The sequence below is a fragment of the Gymnoscopelus microlampas genome (genome assembly GCF_963454915.1).
Source record: "Gymnoscopelus microlampas genome assembly, chromosome: 9".
In the NCBI taxonomy this organism is placed as follows: Eukaryota; Metazoa; Chordata; class Actinopteri; order Myctophiformes; family Myctophidae; genus Gymnoscopelus; species Gymnoscopelus microlampas.
In genome coordinates this window covers 57,772,626-57,792,576 of record NC_139946.1, presented here as the reverse complement: position 1 = coordinate 57,792,576, position 19,951 = coordinate 57,772,626, and the positions used below count along the sequence as shown (strand labels likewise).

Genomic DNA, 19,951 nt, shown 5'->3' with positions numbered 1-19,951 from the left:
CACCATCGCGACGCGTTGTCAGCTTGTAGATCAGTTATTTTGGCCACGTGACACGGTCGTACGACGGAGCATATAGCCTACTGGAATTCATTCCACTGCGCAAGCATTGATAGCTCAGCTGTGTTGATGAGACGGTGCCTCAGAGCGCTGCTACAGGGACTATTTAATGTCTCAGTCAGTAACTCACACTTCTCTTTACAGGGAAACATTTTTATTATGAATTGCCCCACAATATGAATATATTTGGATGTGTTTTGTTGGTAACTGTTGTATAATCGCATACACGAGAGGGTGTGTTTTACCGTCATTATTGGCACTTCAGTGATGCTTGCGGAACTGGGCTCCGCCTCGTTCCTGACCGCATCACTGGCGTGCCAATAACGACGGTAAAGCACACCCTCTCGTGTAATATTGCTTAAATCGCTATCTCTCCCAAGTAGCACTCCATCTCTTATTTGATCAATAGTTATCAGTTATCTTAAAAACTAGCAAATCTACAAGCACTTAAACAGATCTTTATTTATCTATAATACACATACAGTCACTTTAAACTCTTTCAGCCTGGAGTATTAGTTATTTGGGCATCATTAGTGTAGCTATTAAAGCCATGAGCAGATCTACACACACCCCTCGTGAGCTTGTAGATCTTCCAATTTCATTAGGCTATTTGAATGCATTCGCCACACGTTTTTAGCTTTGATTTCTCTCATCAAAATTTATGTAGATAATACATTGGCAACAGCAGCAGCAGCTGTGCTGTGCTTTTTTTTTGCAAACTATTGATCAGACCAGTGGTTGGTCACTTTTAGACGCCCACTCCTCCCACAGCCAATGACATTCATTCATTTTGTCAGATTGACAGTTCAGTGACGAATGAGAACAAAGAAGGTTTCAGATACGGTCTGTGTGAGCCTCATGTGTTCAAACCCAGACAGTAGGCGGGCTCTAGAGCCTCATGTGTTCAAACCCAGACAGTAGGAGGGCTCTAGAGCCTCATGTGTTCAAACCCAGACAGTAGGAGGGCTCTAGAGTCTCATGTGTTCAAACCCAGACAGTAGGAGGGCTCTAGAGTCTCATGTGTTCAAACCCAGACAGTAGGAGGGCTCTAGAGTCTCATGTGTTCAAACCCAGACAGTAGGAGGGCTCTAGAGTCTCATGTGTTCAAACCCAGACAGTAGGAGGGCTCTAGAGCCTCATGTGTTCAAACCCAGACAGTAGGCGGGCTCTAGAGTCTCATGTGTTCAAACCCAGACAGTAGGCGGGCTCTAGAGCCTCATGTGTTCAAACCCAGACAGTAGGCGGGCTCTAGAGCCTCATGTGTTCAAACCCAGACAGTAGGCGGGCTCTAGAGCCTCATGTGTTCAAACCCAGACAGTAGGCGGGCTCTAGAGCCTCATGTGTTCAAACCCAGACAGTAGGCGGGCTCTAGAGCCTCATGTGTTCAAACCCAGACAGTAGGCGGGCTCTAGAGTCTCATGTGTTCAAACCCAGACAGTAGGCGGGCTCTAGACCGGATCTGACCAATGAGAAGTGAATAGGAACCGTTCTCCCGCTAATCCACCATTTGATCTCCTGGTCGGCATTTATGGGAGATTTATGGTCGCTCGGGGATGTCCGGGCCCTGTGACGGGGGGGCCCCGTGACGGGCCCTGTGACGGCCCCCCCGTCACAGGGCCCGTGAGAGAGAATTGTCAGACAGACAGACAGTAGGAGGTATACAGTACATTGTCAGACAGACAGACAGACAGACAGTATTGTGAATCAAGGCTCCCCACTGTGTTTGTGTCATGGTTACCATGGAGACAGCATTCCACTGGATGACATGACAACCTGTGTGTGTGTGTGTGTGTGTGTGTGTGTGTGTGTGTGTGTGTGTGTGTGTGTGTGTGTGTGTGTGTGTGTGTGTGTGTGTGTGTGTGTGTGTGTGTGTGTGTGTGTGTGTGTGTGTGTGTGTGTGTGTGTGTGTGTGTGTACATGTGTGTGTGTGTGTGTGTGTGTGTGTGTGTGTGTGTGTGTGTGTGTGTGTGTGTGTGTGTGTGTGTGCGCGTGCACATGTTTGAATGGGTGTCTATGTGTGTGTGTGTGTGTGTAGTCGTTCACTCTAACCAGGAAGAGGATCGTTCATTACACCAGTTTTGACCAGAGGAAGAGAGCCAACGCTGCCGTCCTGATTGGAGCATACGCTGTGAGTAACAAGCCTTCCTATTGGTTAATACACTGCTGTGAGTAACAAGCCTTCCTATTGGTTAATACAGTGTATTAAGCAGCATAGAAGCAATAGCTTGTTTGACATGACAGACAGAGAAACAGACAACATTCACATTATAGATGTATATATAGAGTTATAGATGTTATAGGTATAGAGTTAGAGTTATAGATGTTATAGATCAGTGGTTCTCAAACTTTTTCATCTCAAGGACCCCCAAATTGACACTTATTAGCCCGCGGACCCCCATTTCAAAAATATATGCCAGGGACCCCCATAAGAGAAGATTTTTCACTGCCAGCTGCCAGTGATTCTCAACCATTTTCATTTCAAGAGGACCCCCAGTTTACATGCATTAGGCTATACGGACCCCCATTTAATGGCATTTCTATCCCTGGGACACCAATTTATATGGTAAAATCAATGTTAATGTAACTCTGAGAGTGTACAAATGGAACCAAATGGACCCGTTAGGGTCCATTTGGTTCCATTTGTACACTCTCAGAGTTACAGACGCACAAGGGTCCATTTGGTTCCTAACTATCCTCCATTTAGCTGGGGACCCCCTGGAACCCCCTCAGGTACCCCTGAGGGGGTAGTTTGAGAACCAATGTTATAGATGACATAGAGCTTTGGTGTCAGTCAGTCTCAGAGCAGACAGAGAAACAGACAACATTCACAGACAAACAGGTTGATGGATCAGAGTCTTAACGTAGGAAGTTGCATATTAAATTCCTTTTGGTTCAGAATGTGTGCGTAAACAGCTTAGTGACTGACTGTGTAGAACTGATAATAATCGGCTGGTTGTTTGGAACCGGACTCCAGAGCCACTGTGAGGTCTAGCTGTGAGGCCTAGCTGTGAGGCCTAGCTGTGAGGCCTAGCTGTGAGGCCTAGCTGTGAGGCCTAGCTGTGAGGCCTAGCTGTGAGGCCTAGCTGTGAGGCCTAGCTGTGAGGCCTAGCTGTGAGGCCTAGCTGTGAGGTCTAGCTGTGAGGCCTAGCTGGTTGTACGGCTAAGCTAGTCGTCCTGATACTCTGGAGAGAGTTAGGATGATCTTCGAGCGTCGCTGAGGACACTGCGTTAACCATGGCATCCAGGGTCCTTCATACCAGTGGTTCTCAAACTTTTTCGTGTCAAGGACCCCCTAATTGACACTTATTACCCCGCGGACCCCCATTTGAAAAGATGATCCAGGGACCCCCATAAGAGAAGGTTTTTACGGCTCTCTAGCAGTGATTCTCAACCACTTTAATTTCAAGGACCCCCAGTGTGACATGCATTAGGGCTACGGACCCCCATTTAATAGCATTTATACCTCTGGGACCCAAATTCACATTGTAAAACCAATGTTAATTTAACTCTGAGAGTGTACAAATGGAACCACATGGACCTGTTAGGGTCCATTTGGTTCCATTTGTACACTCTCTAGAGTTACAGACCCATAAGGGTCCATTTGGTTCCTGTCCATCATTTAGCTGGGGACCCCCTGGAACCCCCTCAAGTACCCCTGGGGGTCCCCGGACCCCACTTTGAGAACCAATGCTTTATACTGCTGGCTGTGGCCCCTGATGTCACTACGGTGATGTCAGGTGATGTCAGGCGTATCCATATATGGAGTGGGCTGTGTCAGTTATGCCCAAATCTGGGACTATGATGTCAGTCCTGGATGTTTGGGTTATCTCCATATATGGAGTTTCCAGGAGGGGTTTTCTGATGTCAGAGCATGATGTCAGGTATGTTTAGGAATCTCCCTTTCTAGAGATTCTATGCTGTCAGACTTCGTAGGTCGATCATCTCCATATATACAGTAGGCCGGTGCTGGCAGGTATGCCCTGAACGTTCACCACAGACTGTGTGTGTGTACATGGATCCTAATATCTCACTAATATTCACAATATTAATGCTTCATGTAAACACATCCATTAGAATGTTCTCTGTGGTTCAGAGAGGATGTTTAACACATTAAGACCCAGAACGCGTCTGTTGTCATTTTTACATTTCTTTGGCTATTCAAAAATAGCAGATCTACAAGCTTCTATCCAAAGCGCTTTACATTGATTGTGCGATCTATCTATTACTAATACTATTAATACATGTAATATATATTACTATTAATACATGTAATAATAATATAGTAATGTTGTGAAATGAGCTTCATGATGTGTTTACATATAATACTTATAGGATATAAACATGTCCATAACTTACTGGACTGACAACAGACCAGTTATGTGTTTTACCAACATTGAGCCTGAACACACAGGTTCCCAACATATTGTTTCAGTTCATTCTTGTGTGTTGGCTAGTGAGGCGTAATAAATAATGACTTTAGTTGATTTTTCACTATTTAAAATATAGTATTCCTTAATTATTAACAATTATAGCTTGTAGATTGGCTATTTTCACTACGGTACTTTAAATTGTTTTTAAATATTTTTAACAGGTTTTTAACAGCTATTCCACCCAACAGTGACACTATTTAGCCTATATATGGTTCTGTATCAGTACAGTATGTGAGTCAGTTTGAGCAGATTTCATTCTAATTGGCTACTATGACTGCCTATGAATTTCACGGGCCTGGGTAGGTCAACCTGGCCTGGCGGGGATCTGCCCTGTTGTGCGCAGCAGAACAACAGGCTAACGCAATTAACTTAAAGAGGAGCTGTGCACCCAAAACGGCCTCAAACAATGTCAAACTGTCACAGTCAATCTGCTGAAATAAACTAAAAAATTATTCTTTTATTGTCCATCAGAGCGGTGAGGTCACAGCTTCTCTACTTCTCTATGATATTTATAGCCTAAACTTTGAATTTGTTTGCAGTTATTAATTTCTATTGTTTGCTGGATATTAAAGGGTTAGGGTAAGAGATATTTTGGGGTATTTCTTTTTTGTTAAAAAGGGTAAAGTACTATATTGTGATAGTAATCATTGCTACAGAGTGTTTGTTGGGTCACATGGTCTCTCCAGCTCTTTAGGAAACACAATATAACACATTTTCAGGTAGGTGACATATTTTAAGCCAATCAGGAGAGAGCACTGAAAATACATTTTCTGTTTAATAAAGAGCTGGAGAGACATGGAGACTCCTTATAAGGACAGGACACTCTATAGTAATAAGTATCTATCAGAACATAGACCCATTTTGCAATGATTTGAATAATTGCAAATCACTTACCCTACCTTTAAGACTCATACTTTTGGGATGTTGTCTGCATGTTGTCATATGTATTAATCTATATTTATGTATTATTAATCTATATTTATGTATTATTAATCTATATTTTGCTGTTGATCAAAGGTCAAGTTTTATATTGTGATTTGATGTGCACACATGACTGTCCCTGACATCAATGAGACAGACAGCTGTTATGTAGTTGTACTGGGTACTTCTAGTTAAATGGTGTTTTGAACGTTCTAAAAGACAGTGTAGGGTAAATTAATCATGATAAAAAGATTTCGGGGCGCATCGGTCTGTATGAATACTGGTACCACTGGTTATGTGCAGCGTTTCACTAGATGTTGAATCTCAGCCAGAGAACTGGTGTGTTGTACCGTGTTGACAGGAAGAGAGAGCAGAGGGGAAACGGTGAAACCAGCATGGGCAGTTCAGGGGGGGGGCATCACTGTGGTCATAGGGCAGTTCAGGAGGGGGGCAGCATGTGGTCGTAGGGCAGGGCATTTTTCAAGGGGTACACAGACAAAGAGAGGGCCGTCGTGAAATTCCTGCCCTGCAGGTTCCATTTGTTTTATTTTTTTCATTTATTTAGACAGAAACTGTTTTCTGATGATGTTCTGTCTGTCTGTCTGTCTGTCTGTCTGTCTGTCTGTCTGTCTGTCTGTCAGGTGATCTATGTGAAGAAGACACCAGAAGAGGCCTACAGAGCTCTGATCTCTGGCTCAAATGCCTCCTACCTGCCCTTCAGGTACACACACACACACACACACACACACACACACACACACACACACACACACATGCACCCGCCCAACTTCGTCTTTCATGTAGCGTAGCGGTACATGAGACTCGGGCGGAATGCAGTGATTCCGTGCCGCCACGTTAATATTGGAGCGACGGGTTTATATCCTTAACCCAGCCAGGTTGTGTAGCCTACATAACTCTCTATGACATAACCCCATAACATAGGACAAGCTACTGTAAGTTTGTAGATCTCACTGTCAGTGAAAAGGTGGCCGGGAGTCCTGACCGCGGCGCAAAAGCGCTCGTATATTTTTGAAAATAGCAGATCTACAAGCTCACAATGCGTCGCGATGCAACGCTGGCTTGTGAGCTTGTAGATCTGCTATTTTCAATACAGACAGATCTACAATCTTATCTGAATGACTGTTAAAGCAGTTTGTTTAAATTACTTTATAAAATGATATATTTTCACAGCGATTATTTATTAGTGTAGGTATACACATTTAGGAGTGGATTATGTGTCTAGATGCCTGTCAGACAGTCAGACAATGCTGCTCTGCAGGTCTAGGATGGAATAAACGGGAGTAGCCAACGTCAACAACTGGTCTCGACCAGACGTGAGATTTCAGCGTACCGTAGGATGAAGCCCACGTCAGGATATATTGATAAATGCCGAACGGTGCGGTGATCTCGCCGTACGCTCATTATTCGGGCTGCACCGCGTTGATAAATGAGGGCCAGTGTGACTAATGGTGGGACTGGTTCTGAACCTCAGGGTCTTAGCATTCCCTGGTTTAGCTTAGCGAGCGGAGCCGTTAATGCCAGGTTTAACTGTATTCCATTTGTTGCATAAAGGGTTAAATCTACTTTGATGTGAGTTCCTGACTGAATGAAAAGTATTTTATTGAAATAAAGAATCTCACAGAGTGTGTTGTGTGTTTCAGGGACGCATCGTTTGGGACTTGTACCTACAACCTCACCATTCTGGACTGTCTGCAAGGAATCAGAAAGGTATTTATTCTGCTTATATTATATATCTGTTTGTGTGGACAGACTGGGAGACCATAGTGGTTCAACTGGTTTCAATGGAATTCAGAGCTACAGCTGTCAGAGACACAACATTTATCATGCTGTAGTTATTTAACGACTGACACAGTAGTCATGGTTACATCCTGTACCAATACTAACACAACTCATTTATCATAGTTATTTAACAACTGACACAGTAGTCATGGTTACATCCTGTATCAATACTAACACAACACATGTATCATAGTTATTTAACAACTGACACAGACAGGGGTTGAGACACTAAGGCATAGATATTCAACTGGCGGCCCGCGGGCCACGTGCGGCCCGCAAGGAGCTTCCTTGTGGCCCCTGGCCATATTAAAAAAAAAAAAAAAAAAAAAAAAAAGTTTTTTTTTTTTTTACATTTTCATAATTATTATTTATTTTAACTTTGATTTATGTTATCAAAGTTAAAACAATACAAATTATTTATCCTTCATTAGTTCTTGAAAGGCCATCTTTCATTGGAACTTAACTTAGAACCTTAAATAGAACCGAATTAGACCGAATTAGACCCGAAAAAAGGTTGATTTATATTGGTCAAATAGAACCGAATTAGACCCGAATTAGACCGAATTAGACCCGAATTAGACCCGAAAATTTCGCGCGCGTGCGCTTTGCGCACGCGCGCAAATTGTGTGCGCAAATGCACGCGCGCGCGTGCATTTGCGCTGTGTGGCCCCCGACTCCAAATTATTTTACAGTTGTGGCCCCCTGCCTAATCTAGTTGAATACCCCTGCACTAAGGACTCAGTCTCTCGGGGAAGAACATGTCACGTTCTACTTGCCCGCTGGTCTTGCCCACTTGCCCGAAAATGGTCCATTTTAAAATGATAGGTACATTATAAAATGAAGGTACATTATAAAATGATAAGTACATTATAAAATGATAGGTACATTATAAAATTAAGGTACATTATAAAATGATAGGTACATTATAAAATGAAGGTACATTATAAAATGATAAGTACATTATAAAATGATAGGTACATTATAAAATGAAGGTACATTATAAAATGATAGGTACATTATAAAATGAAGGTACATTATAAAATGAAGGTACATTATAAAATGAAGGTACATTATAAAATGATAAGTACATTATAAAATGAAGGTACATTATAAAATGATAAGTACATTATAAAATGAAGGTACATTATAAAATGATAAGTACATTATAAAATGATAAGTACATTATAAAATGAAGGTACATTATAAAATGAAGGTACATTATAAAATGATAGGTACATTATAAAATGAAGGTACATTATAAAATGATAAGTACATTATAAAATGAAGGTACATTATAAAATGATAAGTACATTATAAAATGATAGGTACATTATAAAATGAAGGTACATTATAAAATGATAGGTACATTATAAAATGAAGGTACATTATAAAATGAAGGTACATTATAAAATGATAGGTACATTATAAAATGAAGGTACATTATAAAATGAAGGTACATTATAAAATGAAGGTACATTATAAAATGATAGGTACATTATAAAATGAAGGTACATTATAAAATGATAGGTACATTATAAAATGAAGGTACATTATAAAATGAAGGTACATTATAAAATGATAAGTACATTATAAAATGAAGGTACATTATAAAATGAAGGTACATTATAAAATGATAGGTACATTATAAAATGAAGGTACATTATAAAATGATAGGTACATTATAAAATGAAGGTACATTATAAAATGAAGGTACATTATAAAATGATAGGTACATTTTAAAATGATAGGTACATTATAAAATGAAGGTACATTATAAAATGAAGGTACATTATAAAATGAAGGTACATTATAAAATGAAGGTACATTATAAAATGATAAGTACATTATAAAATGATAGGTACATTATAAAATGATAAGTACATTATAAAATGATAGGTACATTATAAAATGATAGGTACATTATAAAATGAAGGTACATTTTGAATTGCCGTTCAATTTAACACTTAATTTTTACTGTCTACTTGCAAATTCTGAGGCTGCGAGATACAAATGTCAGACCTCAATAGTTATGCCAAATATCTAAATAGTTGTGAATGTGACCATGGGCGGTCATGTTATTTTATATGTTCTAGTCTAGCTACAGTGAAACAGCACTTTATATTATGCAACAGTGCTTTTATTTTATTATTTTACATTCCACAGACCCTGGCTCTTATTTTGAAGTCCACTGACTGGAAGTCAAGGGTTTACGTTGATATAAATTACGATAAATTGCAGATATAAATTATGATATAATGAAACATACATTAACCACTTTAGCCCTATTTTATACCTAGGCTATTTGAAAATAGCAGATCTACAAGCTCACAACGCGTCGCGCTGCGACGCGTTGTGAGCTTGTAGATCTGCTATTTTCAAACATTTTAGTACTTTTACTTTTGGTACTTTAAGTACATTTTGATGCCAATACTTTTATACTTTTACTAAAGTAAATTTTGGACTTTTACTTGTAACAGAGTATTTTTATATTACAGTATTGGTACTTTTACTGAAATAAAGAATTTGAGTACTTTTTCCACCACTGGACATAAGGAAGGCTTTAGGGTCAGGGTCAGGGTCAGGGTCAGGGACAAAGGGAACCTCAGCGCATCAGACTAAAGTCTGACGGAGTTTTTGTTTTGTTTTATACCAAAGGGTGAGATGCATGCAGCCGTGTTCATCTCACACACACACACACACACACACACACCCACAGAGTTTCATAAGAGCCACTGCACTGTGTGTGTGTGTGTGTGTGTGTGTGTGTGTGTGTGTGTGTGTGTGTGTGTGTGTGTGTGTGTGTGTGTGTGTGTGTGTGTGTGTGTGTGTGTGTGTGTGTGTGTGTGTGTGTGTGAAAAGACTCCATTGTATTTGAGTTAAAGGAGGCTGTTACATAATAGCTTCCTGCTGGAACAATGTGTGTGTGTGTGTGTGTGTGTGTGTGTGTGTGTGTGTGTGTGTGTGTGTGTGTGTGTGTGTGTGTGTGTGTCCTAGCTATCTCCTCTGGTCATAAAACACTCATAAAATAAAGGTTGTTCAGAGCATCCTGTCTGATCTGTAAATAAGCCCTCAAACTTTATTGTGTTTTATCCTTCAGACAGATAATAAACAGTATAAACACATTGTGTTTAAACCAAGGGGCAAGGCTGAGATATTTACGATGAGGCCGACAAAATGGCCAGAGTGGCGCTGTTTTACCCTGCGCCGACCTGTGAGTTCAGAAAGAATTTATTTTAGCGCAAGTGAATGGGTTTTTTGACAAACTTTAGACTAGATTTTCTTACTGTAATAAAAATTGTCATAAATTCTATATGCTTCCAGTCGCTAGTTTAAAGTCTCCTTTCAATCATCAGGATGTGCGTTTTGCTAAATTATGGTCCTATTTATTATAAAATTGACGATAAAGTAGGCTATTCTCTAGGAGGGGCGGGATGATTTGATTGACACGCTACACAACCAATAGCATTCATTCCCCGCCCCCCGCTCTTGATTGACAAGTTACCCAACCAATAATGGTCTGAACTCATTCTGACGCGTATTGAAAGATGGCGGACCTACAGGTCTTGCAGCAAAGGCTTCATTTTGGGTCTGTAGAAAGCAGCGGAGGGGGTTTGTCCATCTCATTTATACAGTCTATGGTTTAAACACAGTATAAACACATTGTGTTTAAACACAGATAATAAACAGTATAAACACATTGTTCACATCGCCATGTTAGAGCGCCACCAGGAGGCCGATCTTTGTAAAAAACATTTCTTTGTGTTACTCCTACAGATTTTGTCCAAACGTCACGTTTATTGGAACACATTATCTAGTCATGTGATGAAGTAGGATCTGTCCTGATTGGCTAAACTATTGGCTTCCAAACTTTGAAGGAGGAGTGCTCTGTTTTGAACAAAAAAACTCAAATCATGAACGTAGTCCGCTTTAATATCTCTCACCAGCTGGGCCTGGCACCTACAATATATACAGCAGCAGCGTCTGGTTTCCATGAAACTCTGCTGGCCCATGATAAGCTACCTGGCCTGAAGGAGACTGTAGTTTATCCCATTTTGGGCGGGAACCCCTATTTGTAACTAAACCTTTCAGGACAGGAAACCCTTTAGGGCAGTGGTTCTCAAACTTTTTCATGTCAAGGACCCCCAAATTGACACTTATTAGCCCGCGGACCCCCATTTCAAAAGATATGCCAGGGACCCCCATAGGAGAAGATTTTTTTACGGCTCTAGCAGTGATTCTCAACCATTTTAATTTCAAGGACCCCCAGTTTGACATGCATTAGTGCTACAGACCCCCATTTAATGGCATTTATATCCCTGGGACCCCAATTTATATTGTAAAATCAATGTTAATGTAACTCTGAGAGTGTACAAATGGAACCAAATGGACCCGTTAGGGTCCATTTGGTTCCATTTGTACACTCAGAGTTACAGACCCATAAGGGTCCATTTGGTGCCTAATCTATCATTTTGCTGGGGACCCCCTGGAACTCCCTCAAGGACCCCTGGGGGTCCCCGGACCCCACTTTGAGAACCAATGCTTTAGGGGTTGTTGCTGTTATGTACAGTATATAGTAACATACGTTTGTTGTCATTTTTGAATAAATGTTTGAAGTTTTTCATTAGAAGGTGTTTTTAGAACCGGTCTCAGGTCTGAATGGGTTAAATGTGGTTCTTTGAGTAGAATGTGTTTAAACTGAGTGACTTCACTGACATGTTATCCTACACTGCCATCTAGTGGAGTAAAGTAGCATCATCTTATACTGTATACAGTGTATATTATGCTGTTTCCTTTATTTATTTAAATGATTATGAATGATTATAATATGTGTTTGTGTTTCAGGCTCTACAACATGGCTTCTTTAACATTTAATATATGTATATTTATATATATAATGATTATAATATGTGTTTGTGTTTCAGGCTCTACAACACGGCTTCTTTAACTTTGAAACGTTTGATGTGGATGAATATGAACATTATGAGGTAACATACTATTATTATTAATATATTAACACTTTATCATTATTAATATATGAATATGAACATTATGTACTCTGTGTGTGTGTGTGTGTGTGTGTGTGTGTGTGTGTGTGTGTGTGTGTGTGTGTGTGTGTGTGTGTGTGTGTGTGTGTAAATATACACAATATTTCTAGCATCAGTGAACTGTATATGTTGTGTGTTTGTTGGTAGGGTGTGTGTGTGTGTGTGTGTGTGTGTGTGTGTGTGTGTGTGTGTGTGTGTGTGTGTGTGTGTGTGTGTGTGTGTGTGTGTGTGTAAATATACACAATATTTCTAGCATCAGTGAACTGTATATGTTGTGTTTGTTGGTAGGGTGTGGACAACAGAGACGTCATGTTATTATTACTAATAGTAATAGTGTGTATATTATATAATATGCAAGGGATAATGCATGGGGAGGTAAATTTAAATTTCAAAATTTCAAGTTCAAGTTCAAGTATTTATTTGCCATTTCAAAACAAGTTTGATAGGAAATTGTCTTGGTGCTTCCTCTCACATACAAGACAACACAATAAACAACAGCACAAAGACAAGAACAAAAAGAGACACAAGAAACAGAACCAAACCAGGACCAAGCTGCAGCTTTGGCACATATACAGTACAGACAGTAGAAGAAACTGCTTAGTGCAATTATGTAGCAATTTTTAAAGTGCATAATTAAAGTGCATACCGTCTAGTTTGTGTTTGTAGTGCAAGAGTGTCGTTAAGGTGCCTGACTGCTTGGAGGTATGTGCTGTCTCTAAAACGGGAGGTTCTACTCCCAATGCTGCCATATCTCCTACCTGATGGGTAGGAGATTCAATAATGACTCCCTCCCCATGCATTATCCCGCTTATTACACGGCTACTTAATAAATACATAAATACATTTACCCAAAAGTAACAACAAAACGAAGTATTTCCTTGCTTACGGCAATGAAAGTATTCCATAAGTATTGGGCTGGGCGGACAAGTTCGCCTTGGAAAACAAATGACAAAATAAATAAAAACTCACTCCAAAACACACTCGCCCCCCATTCTATATACCACCGATTTGCCTGTAATACCGCCGGATTAGCCCCGGGGCGACTGTGTTTTGGGGCGAGCGTTTTGGTATTCCCCCGTTGTTGTGCCATGATAAACAAGGAAGTGCAGTGGATCAAATAGAATGACTTTTCCGTTATTGCATCATCTATTTCTCACTTCAAATGTTTTCAGAAACATTCTTGAGAGCAACGTTTAGTTGTAAATGACATTGTGTGTTTGTTTACATGGCTGTCATGTTGGATAAAGCATAAAACCAAGCAGCGCAGGTTGATATGAGCAGGTGTTCTGAGTCTCTGATTAATGAGCAGGTGTTCTGAGTCTCTGATTGCACAGCGCTCCGTTATAGAGCTCATCGGTCATTATCCAGAAATAATGACCGATGACTGACCAATCAGAATCGAGCATTCACCAAGCCGTATAATATGTTATAATAATAAATAATAAATGTTCACAGCGTGTGGAGAACGGAGACTTCAACTGGATCGTTCCTGGCAAGTTCCTGGCCTTCAGCGGACCACACCCTAAAAGTAAAACAGAGAATGGTGAGTTAATACCACACCCTAAAGAGTTAATAGACCAATTATGTGTTTACCAGCATTGAGACTGGACACACAGGTGACTGTTTCATGTAATCAATTCCCAACAGATCCCCAAACCTGCTGTTTTGGGGATCTGCTGGTTTCAGTTCATTCATCCTCCTCTGTGTGTAGGCTAGTGAGGCTCGCCCTAGTGAGACATATATACTTCATCGTGCAACGGTATTGTGCACTGAGAATAGCCTGACATACAAGCTCACAACCGTGTCACGGATGCGACCGCTGTGAGCTTGGAGGTCTGCTGTTCTCGGCCGTTCTCTGGTTCTCATTGGTTAATAAGAACAAACTCCATAAAATCATCAAAGTATCCAGTCAGATATCTGGAGAGTATGTATGATGACAGTAGTTTATGAGACCAGGCTTAGGAAGAGGAAAGATATTGAAAGACGCTCATTTCACCAGTCTTGGGTGGCTTAGAGTAGAGGAGAGAGTATCCCAGTTTAAAATGTGCTTGGTTCACAAAATTAGAAGTAATGTAGCGCCCAATTACTTCTGTGACTATTTTAACAAGGTCAGTGATACTCACAGCCATTTCACCAGGGGGAGCCCCACTGATTTTAAGCCCTACAAATTTTCCACCAATCTGGGAAAAACATCATTCATTTACTCAGCAGCAGTTCAATGGAATGATTTGCCTTCCAGCCTCAAATTGACTGGTTCTTTTGACAATTTTAAAATGGCATTAAAGAGATGGTTGGCCATTAACATGATGTAACTTTTAAACAAAAACATTTAGATGTTTTTAAAAGTAAAAAAGAGAGAGGGATCTTAGTTTTTGTTTAGTTGATGTTTATTCTTCTATTTGTCCTTTTAGAATTTGTAAGTTTTATTTGGCTTTGTTTTATGTTTTTTATGTTATTATATTGTATTGTATTTGTATTGTTGCTCCCTATGTCCCCTTTCCCAAAGGACCACAATTGAAACAAGCCTACGGGCTTTCTTGTGTTTTTTATCCTTTTGAATTTTAATATTCAATAAACTGATCAATCAATCAATCAATAGTGATGTAAGCATTCACTCAACTCACCATACCATTCAGATCATGATACTAGGTTCACAATTTACCATTTGTCACCATTTTTTAACACAAACTTATTTTCCAGACAAATGACCCATATAAAAAAATATATATCTTACACAAATCCAGTATTTTCTCTCTTTTAATGTTCTTCTCTTCTCCTCTTTTCAGTAGAACAAATAAAACATCTCTGTTCAACCCATTAAAACCAGGAACACATCTGTGTCATTTAAAACATGCGTTCAGATGCAGATTAAAGACTGCCAAGGAAATAAGCTGCTAGTTTTATTGTGTTTTTATCCTTTTGATAGTGGTCTCCTCTCTCCTTGTCTCCTCTCTCCTTGTCTCCTCTCCTTGTCTCCTTGTCTCCTCTATCCTTGTCTCCTCTCCTTGTCTCCTTGTCTCCTCTATCCTTGTCTCCTCTCCTTGTCTCCTTGTCTCCTCTATCCTTGTCTCCTCTCCTTGTCTCCTTGTCTCCTAGGCTATCCGCTCCATGCTCCAGAGGCATATTTCCCATACTTCAGGAAGCACAGCGTAACCACGGTGATCAGACTCAATAAGAAGATCTATGACGCCCGGAGGTTCTGTGATGCCGGGTTCCACCACTATGAGCTGTTCTTCCTGGATGGCTCCACCCCCTCTGACATCATCGCCAGGCGCTTCCTGCACATCTGTGAGAATACAGACGGAGCCGTGGCCGTGCACTGTAAAGGTACTTATTAATATTAATATTATAATAACTATATATATGTGCACTGTAAAGGTACTTATTAATATTAATATGATAATAACTATATATCTGTGCACTGTAAAGGTACTTATTAATATTAATATTATAATAACTATATATATGTGCACTGTAAAGGTACTTATTAATATTAATATTATAATAACTATATATATATGTGCACTGTAAAGGTACTTATTACTCTCCGCAGGAGAGTATTGTTTTCACTTTCTAAATATGACACACCGATTGGTCAAGCCTCACGTGACACGTGACAATACGGTGAAATACTGTATAAATACATGGCGTCACTTTGACAGTGTCTCTGCCACTGTCAAAGTGAGGTAAGACAGGAACCATCACGAAATGGCTGCATGGCAGGACATAATTGGCAGATAGGACAGATAGGACACTTATATAGACAGGAGGGATATGACACTTACACAGACGGATAGGACACTTACAGTACACAGACAGGACGGATAGGACACTTATACAGACAGGACGGATAGGACACTTATACAGACAGGACGGATAGGACACTTATACAGACAGGACGGATAGGACACTTATACAGACAGGACGGATAGAACACTTACACAGACAGGACGGATAGGACACTTACATAGACAGGAGGGATATGACACTTACACAGACAGGACGGATAGGACACTTACAGTATACAGACAGGACGGATAGGACACTTACAGTATACAGACAGGACGGATAGGACACTTATACAGACAGGAGGGATAGGACACTTACACAGACAGGAGGGATAGGACACTTACATAGACAGGACGGATAGGACACTTATACAGACAAGACGGATAGGACACTTATACAGACGGATAGGACACTTATACAGACAGGACGGATCGGACACTTATACAGACAGGATGGATAGGACAGTTAGAACATAAGAATTAGAACATTCCCAACATTCCCAACACAAGTTTGGTAAGAGTGAGGTAAGACAGGAACAATCACGAAATGGTTGAGAAATGGCGGATACTGTAACAATTGGATAGGACACTTACACAGACAGGACGGATAGGACACTTACACAGACAGGACGGATAGGACACTTACACAGACAGGACGGATAGGACACTTACATAGACAGGACGGATAGGACACTTATACAGACAGGAGGGATAGGACACTTATACAGACAGGACGGATAGGACACTTATACAGATAGAACATTCCCAACATTCCCAACAGCGGAGAGTTGTGCTCCGAGGAGCACTTTTTCTAGTTAATATTAATATTATAATAACTATATATATGTGCACTGTAAAGGTACTTATTAATATTAATATTATAATAACTATATATATGTGCACTGTAAAGGTACTTATTCATATTAATATTATAATAACTATATATATGTGCACTGTAAAGGTACTTATTAATATTAATATTATAATAACTATATATATGTGCACTGTAAAGGTACTTATGATTGTTGCCAGACCTGAAAGGTATGGCCTACACAAGCCTTTGTCACCATTTCGTCCATACATGGTATGTCTGGGTGTGGTTAGGTTTCTTATGCATGAATAAATAGGCACAGACTATTCGTGACATCACTATTATGTCACAAGTATAAATACAGTTGGTATATAACGTAAGATACAAAGAATTCAATTAGACCTTCAATGTCAAATATCCTGCTCTTGTTATCCATAAATTAGGGTTCCCCCTATCAGTATATCGAACAAAGTTCGATTCATTTAGCAAACCTTGCCAATGGAGTCCATTAAGAGGAAGAGGAAAAGAGAGGTAGAACAGGGTCCGTCCTTGACCGATGTTGATGTTCATTTGGTCTACCTCCCTAACGTCAAGGAAAAGCACCTTGATTTCTCTGAGATGAAAGACGACTAAAAGATATATCTTCTACCCTACCTTTAGAATTAGACTTCACACGACTTCACACAACACCGGCTTAGGTCTGGCACAACCAGGTCTCCTGGTCTTGTTATTAATATTATAATAACTATATATATGTGCACTGTAAAGGTATTTATAATTATTCATATTATAATAACTATATATATGTGCACTGTAAAGGTACTTATTAATATTAATATTATAATAACTATACCCTGTGTGCAAAGACCTTATGTCTTCTTTTATATTCCTGAACCCATTATATGACAAAGGTCTCAATGGTTCATATATAATGTTTGTTCATGAGCCGGTCCAGCGTCTCCATTCACTGTAATGTATTTCATCAAACCTCTCAGGTTTGAGGTTTGACACCCAGGAGTTTCATAAATTTACTTGGTCTGCTCTTTTTTCCCTCTACACCTAAACCTCTTTGCCAAAATTAGCAGATCTACAAGATCTGCTATTAGATCTGCTATTTTTGGCAAAAGTTTTCCTCAGAAAAGTTTCAAGTGGTTTAAGGTAAAAAAAAATCTTATCACACAAAGATTTGGCGGACCCCCTGTAGTAACTCTGAGGACCCCCTAGGGGTCCCGGACCCCCTGTTGAAGACTCCTGGGCTAGACTACTTCTCCAATCAGACTGTTTGATAAGATTTGATTCATAATTTTACTCTCTCTCGCTCTGTCTGTCTGTCTGTCTGTCTGTCTGTCTGTCTGTCTGTCTGTCTGTCTGTCTGTCTGTCTGTCTGTCTCTCTCTCTCTCTCTCTCTCTCTCTCTCTCTCTCTCTCTCTCTCTCTCCAGCGGGTCTGGGGCGAACGGGCACTCTGATTGGCTGTTACCTGATGAAGCATTACCGCTTCACAGCGGGAGAGGCCATCGCCTGGCTGAGGGTCTGTCGACCGGGCTCTGTGATTGGTCCACAGCAGAACTTCCTGGAAGAGTGAGTAGTTCGACCCCGTCCACTGTGTGTGTGTGTGTGTGTGTGTGTGTGTGTGTGTGTGTGTGTGTGTGTGTGTGTGTGTGTGTGTGTGTGTGTGTGTGTGTGTGTGTGTGTGTGTGTGTGTGTGTGTGTGTGTGTGTGTGTGTGTGTGTGTGTGTGTGTGTGTGTGTGTGTGTGTGTGTGTAGTTGTAGATCTGCTATTTTCACTCATTTTACCCAAAACAGTTCTGAAGTGGTTAAATCATCATATATTCATTCATTCATATTCATGACATTCAGCTTTGCAAGCTGGTAAAGATCCCCATGAATTCAAGGCTTCATGGGGTGTAACTGTTGTGTGAACTACTCCTTTAACTCTCCCACTGCCAATGAAATAAATAAAAAAATGCGAACTGTGCCAACATTTTTTTTTTTTTTCAAAGAAAAAAAATAAGTGCTTAGGAAGCGAGATACAGCCTTTTTCAGTTATAAGTTAAACAAGGAGTGGATGGAGCTGCAAATCTTCAGATAATGATATCTTGGGTTCTGAACACTTTTTTCAAAATTTTTTTTTTTCAAAAACTCTGGATTTTTCGTTCTGGCAGGGAGGGTATTCAGTAAAAACTCGGGATAACTCGGGGCTTGGCACTGAGAGAGTTAACAGTGTTTTTCCCATAGTCTGAAGGAGTATTGGTTTTATACATGTCTGCTGAGGTCAAAGGTCGGAACAGTTTTTTCTTCTCCTTCCTGTTCTGACAGGAAGCAGGCGTTTATGTGGCTGCAGGGCGACGGCCTGCGCACCCAGACGGCCAATCAGGAGGAAGTGGGCGTGTCCCGGCTAATATCCACCATGGACGACCTCACCGTCGGCCCCGCCCTTAACCCCACCCACATCCTTAAGGCCGGCCACAACGTCAACCCCGCCCACAATGTCAACCCCGCCCACAACACCGGCCTGGACCAACACGAGGTACACACGCACACACACACACACACGCACGCACGCACGCACACACACACACACACACACACACACACACACACACACACACACACACACAGTGGTCCTCATTTATCAACGCGCTGCAGACCAAATAATGGGCGTACGGTGAGATCACCTCAACTTTATGCATTTATCAACATATCCTGACATTGAGTTCACGTACGGCCCGTTCAGATCTCATATCAGGTCTGAGGACGTGTAGACGTTGTCTGAACCTGTTTGTTCATCATAGACGTGTGGAGCAGCATGTCTGACTGTCTGACAGACATCTGGACACAGAGGCCCTCATTTATCAACGCAGCGTATAAACCGGCGTATATTTTTCCATATATTCGGCCGTACACCAACGTGGAAGTCACATTTATCAACGCATCCTACACAGCTGATCAGAGCGGACATTTGGTCCCAGCATTGATAAATCTCACGGCTGAAACGAGCGTCATTTAAATAACACGCCCTTAAAATATTCTCAAAACGCCCCGATTTTACGACATGAAGACGAACCAGAATACGACCAAAGACATGAAAAGCCAATAAG

At 40.6% G+C, this 19,951-nt stretch overlaps 1 protein-coding gene across 3 annotated transcripts in view; it reads left to right on the top strand.

The window, feature by feature from the left end:
* The window catches only part of cdc14ab (cell division cycle 14Ab), a 35,102-nt gene that overhangs the window by 6,540 nt on the left and 8,611 nt on the right, over positions 1 to 19,951 (top strand). For all 3 annotated transcript variants that reach the window (XR_014601434.1, XR_014601435.1, XM_084066525.1), the window contains exons 4-11: positions 2,093 to 2,185; positions 6,050 to 6,129; positions 7,070 to 7,136; positions 12,131 to 12,193; positions 13,709 to 13,796; positions 15,350 to 15,580; positions 18,293 to 18,431; positions 19,170 to 19,380. Coding sequence is in view for 1 of the 3 variants with exons in the window: in XM_084066525.1 (XP_083922651.1) it covers positions 2,093 to 2,185; positions 6,050 to 6,129; positions 7,070 to 7,136; positions 12,131 to 12,193; positions 13,709 to 13,796; positions 15,350 to 15,580; positions 18,293 to 18,431; positions 19,170 to 19,380 (972 nt within the window). In the remaining 2 variants the exon portion in view is untranslated. The remainder of the gene's footprint in view (positions 1 to 2,092; positions 2,186 to 6,049; positions 6,130 to 7,069; positions 7,137 to 12,130; positions 12,194 to 13,708; positions 13,797 to 15,349; positions 15,581 to 18,292; positions 18,432 to 19,169; positions 19,381 to 19,951) is intronic.